The sequence below is a fragment of the Eubalaena glacialis genome, chromosome 20 (assembly GCF_028564815.1).
Source record: "Eubalaena glacialis isolate mEubGla1 chromosome 20, mEubGla1.1.hap2.+ XY, whole genome shotgun sequence".
NCBI classification, from domain to species: domain Eukaryota; kingdom Metazoa; phylum Chordata; class Mammalia; order Artiodactyla; family Balaenidae; genus Eubalaena; species Eubalaena glacialis.
The window spans coordinates 35,309,003-35,322,015 of NC_083735.1; the positions used below are offsets into that span (position 1 = coordinate 35,309,003).

General features: G+C 39.4%; 1 protein-coding gene across 6 annotated transcripts in view; it reads right to left on the minus strand.

Moving 5' to 3' along the window:
* Positions 1–13,013, minus strand: part of PSD3 (pleckstrin and Sec7 domain containing 3) — a 545,202-nt gene that overhangs the window by 405,896 nt on the left and 126,293 nt on the right. For all 6 annotated transcript variants that reach the window (XR_009698802.1, XR_009698803.1, XM_061177522.1 and 3 more), the window contains one exon: positions 4,574–4,682. Coding sequence is in view for 2 of the 6 variants with exons in the window: in XM_061177517.1 (XP_061033500.1) it covers positions 4,574–4,682 (109 nt within the window). In the remaining 4 variants the exon portion in view is untranslated. The remainder of the gene's footprint in view (positions 1–4,573; positions 4,683–13,013) is intronic.

The window sequence follows — 13,013 nt, forward strand, 5'->3', positions numbered from 1 at the left end:
GAATTCTATCGAACATTTAGAGAAGAGCTAACACCGATCCTTCTCAAATTCTTCCCAAAATTTGCTGAGGGAGGAACACTCCTAAACTTGTTCTACGAGACCACCATCACCCTGCTACCAAAACCAGACAAAGATATCACAAAAAACGAAAATTACACACCAATATCACTGATAAACATAGATGCCAAAATCGTCAAAACATTACCAGCAAACAGAATCCAACAACACATTAAAGGATCATATACCACGATCAAGTGGGATTTATCCTAGGAATGCAAGGATTGCAAGGATTCTTCAATATAAGCAAATCAATCAATGTGATACACCATATTAACAAATTAAAGAAAAAAACCACATGATCATCTCAATAGATGCAGAAAAAAGTTTTAAGACAAAATTCAACACCCATTTACGATAAAAACTCTCCAGGAAGTGGGCACAGAGGGAACCTACTTCAACATAATAAAGGCCATATACGACAAACCCATAGCAAACATCAATCTCAATGATGAAAAACTGAGAGCATTTCCTCTAAGATCAGGAACAAGGATGTCCACTCCCACCACTATTATTTAACATAGTTTTGGAAGTCCTAGCCACAGCAATCAGAGAAGAAAAAGAAATAAAAGGAATACAAATTGGAAAAGAAGAAGTAAAACTCTCACTGTTTGCAGATGACATGATACTATACAGAGAAAGTCCTAAAGATGCCACCAGAAAACTACTAGAGCTAATCAATTTGGTAATGTTGAAGGATACAAATTTAATGCACAAAAATCTCTTGCAGTCCTATACACTAACAAGAAAAAATCAGTAAGAAAACAATCCCATTTACCATGGCAACAAAAAGAATAAAATACCTAAGAATAAACCTACCTAGGGAGACAAAAGACCTGTATGCAGAAAACTATAAGACACTGATGAAAGAAATTAAAGGTGATACAAACTGATGGAGAGATATATCATGTTCTTGGATTGGAAGAATCAATATTGTGAAAATGACTATACTACCCAAAGCAATCTACAGATTCAATGCAATCACTATCAAATTACCAATGGCATTTTTCATAGAATTAGAACAAAAAATTTTACAATTTGTGTGGAAACACAAAAGACTCCAAATAGCCAAGCAATCTTGAGAAAGAAAAACAGAGCTAGAGGAATCAGGCTCCCTGACTTCAGACTATACTACAAAGCTACAGTAATCAAGACAGTACTGGCACAAAAACAGAAATATAGATCAATGGGACAGGACAGAAAGCCCAGAGATAAACCCACACACATATGGTTAACTAATCTATGACAAAGGAGGCAAGAATATACAATGGAGAAAAGACAGCCTCTTCAATAAGTGGTGCTGGGAAAGCTGGACAGCTACATGTAAAAGAATGAAATTAGAACACTTCGTAACACCATACACAAAAATAAACTCCAAATGGATTAAAGACCTAAATATAAGACCAGACACTATAAAACTCTTCAAGAAAAACATAGGCAGAACACTCTTTGACATAAATCACAGCAGGATCTTTTTTGACCCACCTCCTAGAGTAATGAAAATAAAAACAAAAATAAACAAATGGGACCTAATTAAACTTAAAAGCTTTTGTACAGCAAAGAAAACCATAAACGAGGTGAAAAGACAACCCTCAGAATGGGAGAAAATATTTGCAAACAAAGCAACTGACAAGGGATTATTCTCCAAAATATACCAACAGCTCATGCAGCTCAGTATCAAAAAAACAAACCCAATCAAAAAATGGGCGGAAGACCTAAAGAGACATTTCTCAAAGAAGACATACAGATGGCCAAGAGGCACGTGAAAAGATGCTCAACATTGTTAATTATTAGCAATTATTATTAGCAATTATTAGAGAAATGCAAATCAAAACTACAATGAGGTATCACCTCACACCGGTCAGAATGGCCATCATCAAAAAATCTACAAAGAATAAATGCTGGAGGGGGTGTGCAGAAAGGGAACCCTCTTTCACTGTTGGTGGGAATGTAAATTGATACAGCCACTATGGAGAACAGTATGGAGGTTCCTTAAAAAACTAAAAATAGAATTACCATATGACCCAGCAATCCCACTATTGGGCATATATCCTGAGAAAACCATCATTCAAAAAGACACATGCACCCCAATGTTCATTGCAGCACTATTTACAATAGCCAGGACATGGAAGCAACCTAAATGTCCATCAACAGAGGAATGGATAAAGAAGATGTGGTACATATATACAATGGAATATTACTCAGTCATAAAAAGGAATGAAACTGAGTCATTTGCAGAGACGTGGATGGACCCAGAGACTGTCATACAGAGTGAAGTAAGTCATAAAGAGAAAAACAATTATTGTATATTAACACATACATGTGGAATCTAGAAAAATGGTACAGATGAACCTATCTGCAGGGCAGGAAAAGAGACACAGACGTAGAGAACAAACGTGTGGACACAGGCGGGGGGTCGGGGGAGGAGGGAAGTGGGGGTGGGATGAATTGGGAGATTAGGATTGACATGTATACACTAGCATGTGTAAAACAGATAGCTAGTGGGAACCTGCTGTACAGCACAGGGAGCTCCACTTAGTGCTCTATGGTGACCTAGATGGGTGGGATTGGGGGGTGTTGAGGGAGGTCCAAGAAGGAGGGGATATATATATACATATAGCTGATTCACTTCGTTTTACAGCAGAAACTAACACAACATTGTAAAGCAAATATACCCCAATAAAAAAATAAAAATAAAAAACAAATTAAAAAAGAAAACAAAAACAGTACCTGGCACTTCGTCTCTGCATACCTAAATTAAAATGCACACTCTTCACCCTCCATGATTCTGCCCCTTTCTAAATGGTTATCTTTCTAAACCTATCTCTCACAGATATGCTTTGCAAACCAACCTGGGCAGTTTCCTCCCTGTTCTCCAAACAATTTGTATTTTCTGCCACCACACCCTTGCTCATACCCTTCCCTCAGTCTGAAATGCCCTCCCCAAAACTCGATTAATCAGAATACTATCATTCTTTAAGAACAGTGCAACTTTCACCTCCTCCATGAAGCCATCACCAGCACAGCTGAAAGTGATCATTCCCTCTCTCTGACGAAAGAATTAGCCCCCAGGTGGCAAGGACTGTCTTCTACTTCTTTGTACCATGACAGTGCCCAGCACAGGTGACTAGCACATAATAAGTGTTCATTAAATAGATCTGTTTAATAAATGCATGCACACTTACACACCTGCAGAATAACATCACACTAGAAATAAATAATACCAACCATTTTTACCAAGGCAAATAAGGAACAGGAAGTTTAAAATGTCATTCTGATTCGCTTCAGGTACACTTGGAAAACTACAAAACCTATGAGTAAGGTAGACCCAAACTCACCCACCAATAAGTCAAAGGACTGTGTAGACATTTGATAGTATCTCTATATAGTGAAGTAAAAATCATGTTTTATCAAAGTTAAAAGCTTAATTAGCACAAAATCACAAAGTTAAGTCTATGCCAAGGAGGAGTTTTACACAGTCTTGGGGTGATGACAGTCAGTACTCCCTGAGACAAAGTGAATAAATGATTAAGTGCCCCAAACCTCAAGCCTAGAATGTTAGATATTTATGCTACATAATAAAAGCAGAATGATTTTTTAAAAATAATTTAGCTGTTTTATACTTCATTAAGAGTCCCCAACTACTGAAATATCTAATAAATATTCATTATTAAGGTAAAAGGAATTATTGATATACACTGCATTCTTGCTAGCCCCAAGTATTAGGGAGCCCATTATATAATCCCATCTAACATGTAAATCAAAATGAATAGTTAGCATTTGACTTCTTCAACTGAACAACAGCTATCAATACATTAGGTCAGATTCCTTGTCTACCCAAAACGGAAATCAGCGTCAGAAATCAGTGATGGAGTTGAGGAGAGTCAGGATTGTACTTTTTCTAAATGTCAGCTTCAAAGGTCAGGAATATGATGATGATGATGATGATCACAATAAATAATAATGGGAGCAAACACTTCCATAGCATTTATTACATGCCAAGTATGGTTTTGAGATCCTTAAATACGTCAATCTACCTAATCCTCAAAAGATATCTGAGACATGTATCACTATAAGCCCATTTTACAGATGAGAAAACTGAGGCAAAAATAGCTTGGACAACTTACTCAAGGTCATGCATCTCATAAGTTACAAGGCCAGAATTGACACTCAAGAAGCCTAGCTAAAGAGCCAAGGCTCTTCACCACATTCAGTACCCTTCTCTGCCTGACTCCCAAGACTCCTATGGCCTTTATCTCCTGCTGATTGAGTACCTTTTCTCCATCCGCACCACTGCCTTCCTACCTCTGTGAAACCTGTTTGCTTTAATTATTCACTAATAATTCTACATCTTCCTAAGGTGTAGAACTCAGAAATACAGGATGTGATTCTACTAGCCTGTTTTAGGTAATTTCAAGTCACTTCTTGATTTGAAGAATTCTCAGCTTCTGAGATTTGAAATTTCAATAGCACTTCCTATCTGTTACCTGAAAGAGGAAGGTAGGGAAACACTTACTAGTATCTGGAGTTTTCTCTTCAGATCTGCCAAATAAAAATTCATATTTGGCCTTGGCAACACTCTGGGAATGTGCTGATGCACTGTTAACCCAAACAAATGTCTCTGCCTGCAAAATTAGAGCAAAACAAAGACATCATTAAAAGTACATCATAAAAAATACATCATAAAGCAAATCAACCAACAAGAGAATGGTTATGACATTTCTACTTGATAGAATGCTATACAGCCATTAAAAATGAAACATAAAAATCATAACATAACATAAATCAGAATACAAGATGATCACAGCAAGATTACAACTATATAGAAAGATAAACATATAAACATCTATAGGGGAACATGAAAAATATGAAAAGTTTGGCTTGATCGGAGGGCAGAGTTATGGTAGAATTTCTAAAAATTAAGTATATGTTATTTTTTTACAATAAGAAAACTATTTTATTTTTAGACACATCATTTTCCAAATGATTATCATTACCCACAGCCCATAGCAGGAATATTTCTGTGCATGGGTTCTGCTAAAGTATGTCAACAAAAAGTAGTCTTTCCCCAAAAGAGACCACATTTTTATTTAATCAGGAACACCATTTAGCCAAACAGGAGTACCAGGCATTTATACTTATTATCCTAAATTCAAGCATCTGTCCCAGTGTCCTTTGGAATTCCTAAATGTCCCTTATTTGAAAGAAAAACTACAAAGGTCACTGAAGTGGTTCACAACATGATTCTCAATTCCTATCACCCTTTTCCTGGCTGCTTTAGGCAACTGCCAAAAATCAGGAGTGCCTCCTTTCTCTGGCCTAGGATTAATTAAAAATAAGTAACAAGGCAGACATTTCAAAACACAAAGAAATCTGACTGAGTCCAATCAGGGAGTCATTATTCTGCCTCTTCACTCCGAACTCAAAAATTAAAACCAGGATCCAGATATTACCACACTGGTTTCTACCGTCTAATCATGAGACATCTTTCTCATGTCTGAGCAGCAACTGACCATTCACTTTAGGAGAGAGGAGCATGAAGGGTTCTATCAGCAACCAGGCAGCTACTTCAAGGAGGGAAATTTTACGACGTCTGCTTTACCCTTTGGAGCAGAAATGATTGACAGCAGTGAGGAGGCCCATGGCTGGGTTATGAGTACCTCCACCACCCTCTGCAGACAGGTTCAGTGGGCAGGCCTCTCTTTCTTCTTGAATAACAATATCAAAGACCTTCTTGAACAATTTCAAGATAGCAATTTCTTAAAATAGCTCTACAATCATTTGTTCACAATGTGTAAAATTATTCTTTCTGGAAAAGGTGCACACTCCTCTTGGAGTTGCATGCTTCATAATCACAGGCTGTTAATTATCCTTTTCCCTGATGGAGAGGCAATATTCACTTGTTGATGTGTTTAGGGAGCCTCAGGCTGACAAAGGAGGAGCTTGGTGCCCTAATTTAGGTAGGGGTGGTTAGGAAAGGCTCTCTAAGGAACCAATACCTGCAGAGATGAGGACGGGAGCTGAGGAAGGGCAGAAACATGCAGCGGAGCAGAGGGAGGGTCACACACAATGGCCTCAAAGTATGAAAGGACCAGGTTACCCAAATAACTGAGGGAAAGCCAACGTGGCCACAGAATAGTGGGTACATGGGCAAGTTTAGAGGCGGACCAGAGAAACAGCACAGCACAGCACAAACACTGGAAAGGAGGCAGGGGCCAAAAACACAGGCTGCAGGTCAGGGAAAGGCTTGACGGGAAGCCACTGGACGGTTCTAAATGTACGGTGGTCACTAACGTTTTTAGAAGACCATTCACTTACACTTTTAAAAAATCATACGGTTGTTATAGGGGAAACTGATTGGAGTAAGTCAAGAGGAAGGAGAGACACCAGTCAGAAGTGCCAATGAGAATGCATGAAAGTTTCAAGTAGGATGACGGCAATGGAAACAAACAGAAGTAGATAAATGTGAAATATACCTGTAGGGAGACTCTATATAAATTCTCTGACAAACTGGGTTTAAGGAATAAGGGAAAGGAAGAAATCAAGCATAACTGTAATGGATAACATTTACTAACCACTTAACTCCAGGCCAGGCTGTTCCAGTGCAATACCTGGGATGTCTCATGTAATACTCAGAACAGTCCTATGAGGTGGGCACTGCTGCCATCCCAGTCTCACAGGCAGAGAAAGGGAGGCTTGTCGCTTGTCCAAGGTGACACAGCTAGTAAACCGTGGACCCCAGATTCAGATCCTGAATCCAGAACCCATGGCCCAGAAAATGATCCCAGGAATCTGGTTTGAGCAGCTGGGTGGTGTGTTGAGATGGGGGAGACTAGAGAAGAAACATTGTCAATAGATTGCATTTGGGCCTGAGGTGACCTCAGGAAAACAATAGAGAAGAAGATTTTAAAGGAAAACTCCATTACTTGGGAAAAGAATCTGAAAAAGAATGGATATATGGGGAATTCCCCGGCAGTCGTTAGGACTCTGCGCTCTCACTGCTGAGGGCCGGGGTTCAATCCCTGCTCAGGGAACTAAGATCCTACAAGCTGCACAGCGTGGCCAAAAACAAAAAAAGAAAAAGAATGGATATATGTGTATGTATAACTGAATCACTTGCTGTACACCTGAAACTAACAACATTATAAATCAACTATACTCCAAAATAAAATAAAAATTAAATTAAATTAAATTTTAAAATGCTGATTTCTGCATCAGGGAAATGCAAATCAAAACCACAATGAGGTATCACCTCACCCCTGTCAGAATGGCTAACATCAAAAAGAACACAAAAAATAAATGGTGGTGAGGATGTGGAGAAAAGGGAAACCTCCTATACACTGTTGGTGAGAAAAAAAACAAAACAGAACTCCATTACCGTGGTGCTAGAAAATAAGAAGAAATGCCATCGATGAAGCAGCAGTTTTAAGAAATTCCAGGAAGGTAATTTTTTGACACACAGTCTTAAAGCCTGGGAACTATTCTCCAAAGAAAGGTTCCTCTTGAGCAAGAGTGCTTAACCTCAGAATTTTGGAAGTCTGAAGTTAGACAGGGAAAAAAATTACATCTTTATTTTCACTTACCTTAAATTGAAATGTAGCTTTTTTTTTTCAAATATGCATGTACTCAACAAACCACAGCATTATTATCAGTAACCGTAACTTTGTCACCAATTGAAATCACAGCCATTTTCACTTCATATAACAATTACTGCAAATACCTTGAACTATCATTTATACCCATTCCTACTTTGAAATGATAGTAGTTACAAGACCCACCACTAAATCTCACTATGAGTAAGAAAATACAATATATCACCATATCACACATTTGTTTAATATTTTGGTACCCTATATAATTGGTTTCTTTTGCAGCTCCATGTATATTACTGTATACACTTAAAAAGCATTATTCTGACAAGAGATCCAGAGCTTTACCAGACTGCCAAAAGGGGCCACAGCACAGAAGAAGGTTAAGAGACCCTATTCAAGAGCATCAGTCCTTAAACTGCAGTGCATGGTCTATTAGTGGCTTTGTGCGTCAGCTGTGTGGGTCATGGCCAGATTTTCTTTATAAATAAGTTTATACACACACATATATATTTAACAGAATAAAATGGAAAATATCAAAGTAGATATAGCACTTGGTAAGATAACCATTGTTTTATGAAACTTCTAAGAGAGAGAGAGAGAGAGTGTGTGTGTGGGGGGGGGTGTGTTTGTTTTGGGTCATGATGTAAAATATATTTTTCACCGTGAGTCCAGATCAAAACTGTGGCAACACAGTGCTCCAGAGCGGTTCTCAAACTTAAGCATGAATTAGCATTACCTACAGGGCTTGTTAAAGCACATATTGGGGTTTCACCCAGAGTTTCTGGTTCAGGGGGTCTGGGATTTGGGGCCTGAGAATGTGCGTTTTCTAGCACCTTTGCTGGCGATGTTGATGCTGCTGGTCCAGGGACCACATTTTGTGAACCACTGCTCTAGACCAGCGTTTCCCATGCTTTACTGTATGTAGGAACTGCCTGGGAGTCTTGTTAAAACACAGATCAAGCAGGTCTGGGGTGGGACTTGAGACTCTGCATTCCTAAGAAGTTCCCAGAGGACGCTGATGCTGGTCCACAGAGCACACTTGTGCTAAGGTTTGGAAGTGAAGCGGTGTTCAAAGCACACTCAGACTCTCACAGAAGAGAAACACCTGTTAAAAGGATGCTCTAACCAAGAGTAAAAGACACTACAGGGCTCTACTCTAATAAAGCACTCCATACTCTGAAAATTGTGGGGAACCCCAAAACCCAACATTCAGGCCCAGTCAAAGCACCACCATTCCCCTGACTTGCCCAGCGAAATAAAATTCACTCCGCTTATAATATTAGTTAGTTATTCTTAAAGCTAGATGCCCCACTGCCCTTTCCATGCCAAGGGTTACAAATCTTCACCCACCTACCTCCACAACAATTTTTGCAGGTCAAAAAATTTTTACTTGAAATACTCAGCACTACTTTTTCTTCTGTATTACTAACTGAAAATATATATATTCTTTTTTATCACAGCCACTGTGATAAAGTATGGGATATGAAGTAACATTAGCAAATGGACTGTCAGCTGATCCAGACTTGAATCCAGGTGAGACTCCCACTCAATCACACTAACGTTCAGTCCTGGACTTCAGCTTCAGTCTTAGACTTCAGCTTCTTTTTATTGACAAAAAGAGTTATTCAAATTCATCTCTAAGGTCCCTTCTAATTCTGAAGCACAGAGATTCTTCACACTTCTGAGCCACCTTCACAGATATTTCATTAAGGAGGAATAACACAAGTCTTTTCCTTGTGATAAAGTTACAATGACATGGTCACCAAAATATGTAAGTCGGCAGTCCATCTTTAAATGGACAGGACAAGTAAAATCTCAACCTTACATTTTACATGGCTTTTCAAATTTACAAAGAATTTTCACCGAATATCATCCAAGTCTCAAGATGTTGCTGATTATAATTACCAATTTCAGATACAAGAGAAACACTACTGACATAAAATAATTCTTTTAATTGCCTAGCTATAAAAAATCAAGAGGAGAAAGCAGAAAGCTGCAAGCAAATTTTAGAAGTAATTTTCAGTTGATTTGGGAGGGGAAGTAAGGGGTCGGGGTGGGAGAGGTGGAGACAGGGCTTGAGGGTAGTCTGCGGAGGGTGGCGTGCTCCTTCACATCCTTATCATTTCAATTTCAGGATCATGTTCAGAGGATATGAGACCTCTGAAGTCAGTCAGGGCTGAATATTACAGTGCTTTAGGCCAGAGAATATTAAAAGCTAAACTAATGACTATAAAAGTAATGTTTCACAACTCACTCAAAACTAATACGATTCCAACATTCACACTCCATGCCTGATCCCACTCAATCCCATCTGATTCCATCACCCAGAAGTCAGGCCCACGGAAGCAGGGCACCGAGTGCGGCAACTCAAGTGCAGGCAGCACTAGAACCTTAGTGCCGATGCTGCCAAAGGCAATGGTTGGGTGTTATGGGCAGAACTGTGTCCCCCAAAATTCATATGTTGAGTCCTAGCTCCAGCACCGTACATGTGACTGCATTTGGAAACAGGGTCTATAAGGTCATTAGGGTGGGCCCTAATCCAGTATGACCAGTGCCCTTATAAGAAGAGATTAGGACACAGACACACATAGAAGGAAGCCCATACAAAGACACAGGGAGAAGGCAGCCAGCCATCTGCAGGCCAAGGAAAGAGGCCTCCGAAGAAACCAATCCTACTGACACCTTGAGCCTGGACTTCTTAGATTACAGACCTGTGAGAGCATAATTTTCCCTCTGGCTAAGCTACCCAGTCTGTGGTACCTTATTATAGCAGCCTATCATCAGGGAAGGCTGAAAGAGTTAAGAGCAAATGGTAAGTTGTTTAAGATGACAGGTAACTTAGGTCTGTTAAAAGGGAACAGAACCAACCAAGCCACACCAAAGAATACTCAAAGGCAAAGGAAAGGGGGCAGGGGGAAGGTGGAAGGAGGAGGGGCTGACACAAGCAGGACTGGTGAAAAGGAAAGGTTATCAAGCAGTTAGATCCCCAGATCTGCTTCACTGGAAAGTTTGCCGCCCCCCACTTCATTCAGGCAAAAGACTGGAATTTTATTCATGGCTGAGATTTTTCACAGAACATCTCTGGCCTGGGGGACACCAAGCACAACTGATACGAGGACACCAGAGTAGAAAGGGGACTTGCTTGCTGGATGCTAAGATGCTTAGACTTCTTCTCCAGCTCTGTTCCCTGAGCTGGTCTACGAGCAGGTACCCCCAGTAGCAATGAGCACACCCAGCCATTCAACATCCAGTTCTTTTATTTCACCCAACCTATGGAGTGCTGCACCCTGGACTTTACCCTGCAGGCAAGAGATCTGAAGAGCTTTCTCTGCAGAAAGCAACCACTTCAAGAAGGAAGACCTAAATAGTTACGTCAGGGGTCCACTGATGAATGGCCTAACCAGCTCCTCCCCACAGTGATGCTCAGAACTTCCAATTGGCTATTTAGACCCACTATTACATGACATTAGATTCCTTAACTTCCATGACTATGAGTTATTTGAAAACTACAGGCCCATTATTTTGCAGAGTGTTCTTCAACGTGGGTTTGTCTTTATATTTCCTCATGATTACAGTCATATACTTTTTTTTTTAATTTTTATTTTATATTGAGTATAGTCGATTTACAATGTTGTGTTAGTTTCAAGTGTACAGCAAAGTGGTTCAGTTATACATATATCCATTCTTTTTCAGATTCTTTTCCCATATAGGTTATTACGGAATATTGAGTAGAGTTCCCTGTGCTATACAGTAGGTCCTTATTGACTATCTATTTTATACAGAGTAGTGTATATGTTAATCCCAAACTCTTAATTTATCCCTCCCCAACACCTTTCCCCTTTGGTAACCATAAATTTGTTTTCTATGTCTGTGAGTCTGTTTCTGTTTTGTAAATAAGTTCATTTGTATCATTTTTTTAGATTCCACATATAAGTGATATTATATATTTGTCTTTGTCTGACTTACTTCACTTAGTACGATCATCTCTAGGTTGATCCATGCTGCTGCAAATGGCATTATTTCATTCTTTTTTATGGCTGAGTAGTATTCTATTGTATATATGTACCACATCTTCTTTATCCATTCATCTGTCAATGAGCATTTAGGTTGCTTCCATGTCTTGGCTATTGTAAACAGTGCTGCAATGAACACTGGGGTGCATGTATCTTTTCGAAGTATGGTTTTCTCTGGATACATGCCCAGGCGTGGGATTGCTGGATCACATGGTAGTTCTATTTTTAACTTTTTAAGGACCCTCCATACTGTCCTTCAGAGTGGCTGTTATCAGTTTACATTCCCACCAACAGTGTAGGAGGGTTCCCTTTTCTCCACACCCTCTCCAGCATTTACTGTTTGTAGACTTTTTTTTTTAACTTTTTATTTTATATTGAAGTATAGCCAATTAACAGTGTTGTGATAGTTTCAGGTGCACAGCAAAGGGACTCAGCCATACATATACATGTATCCATTCTCCCCCAAACTCCTCTCCCATCCAGGCTGCCACATAACACTGAGCAGAGTTCCCTGTGATATACAGTAGGTCCTTGTTGGTTATTTATTTTAAATACAGCAGTGTGTACATGTCGATCCCAAACTCCCTGACTATCCCTTTCCCCCATCCTTCCCTCCTGGTAACCATAAGTTCATTCTCCACAGTGGCTGTATCAATTTACATTCCCACCAACAGTGCAAGAGGGTTCCCTTTTCTCCACACCCTCTCCAGCATTTATTGTTTCTAGACTTTTTGATGATGGCCATTCTGACCAATGTGAGATGATATCTCATTGTAGTTTTGATTTGCATTTCTCCAATACTTTGCAATACTGAGCATCTGTTCATGTGCTTTTTGGCCATCTGTATGTCTTCTTTGGATAAGTGTCTATTTAGATCTTCTGCCCAATTTTTAAAAATATTTTACTATACTTCATTATTTATCCTTTCATCTACGTATAGTTCAATCCTTCCTTTTGTATCAGTATACTTCAAAAAATATTTGTAGACATCAAGTACACTTCCTCCTAAAAACTTTAATATGCATATAACCACCTAAAGGTCAATATTTATTTTTTAACATCTTTATTGGAGTATAATTGCTTTACATTGTTGTGTTAGTTTCTGCTGTATAACAAAGTGAATCAGCTCTACGCATACATACATCCCCATATCCCCTCCCTCTTGCGTCTCCCTCCCACCCTCCCTATCCCACCCCTCTAGGTGGTCACAAAGTACGAGCTGATCTACCTGTGCTTTGCGGCTGCTCCCCACTAGCTATCTATTTTACATTTGGTAGTGTATATATGTCAATGCCACTCTCTCACTTCGTCTCAGCTTACCCTTCCCCCTCCCCGTATCCTCAAGTCCATT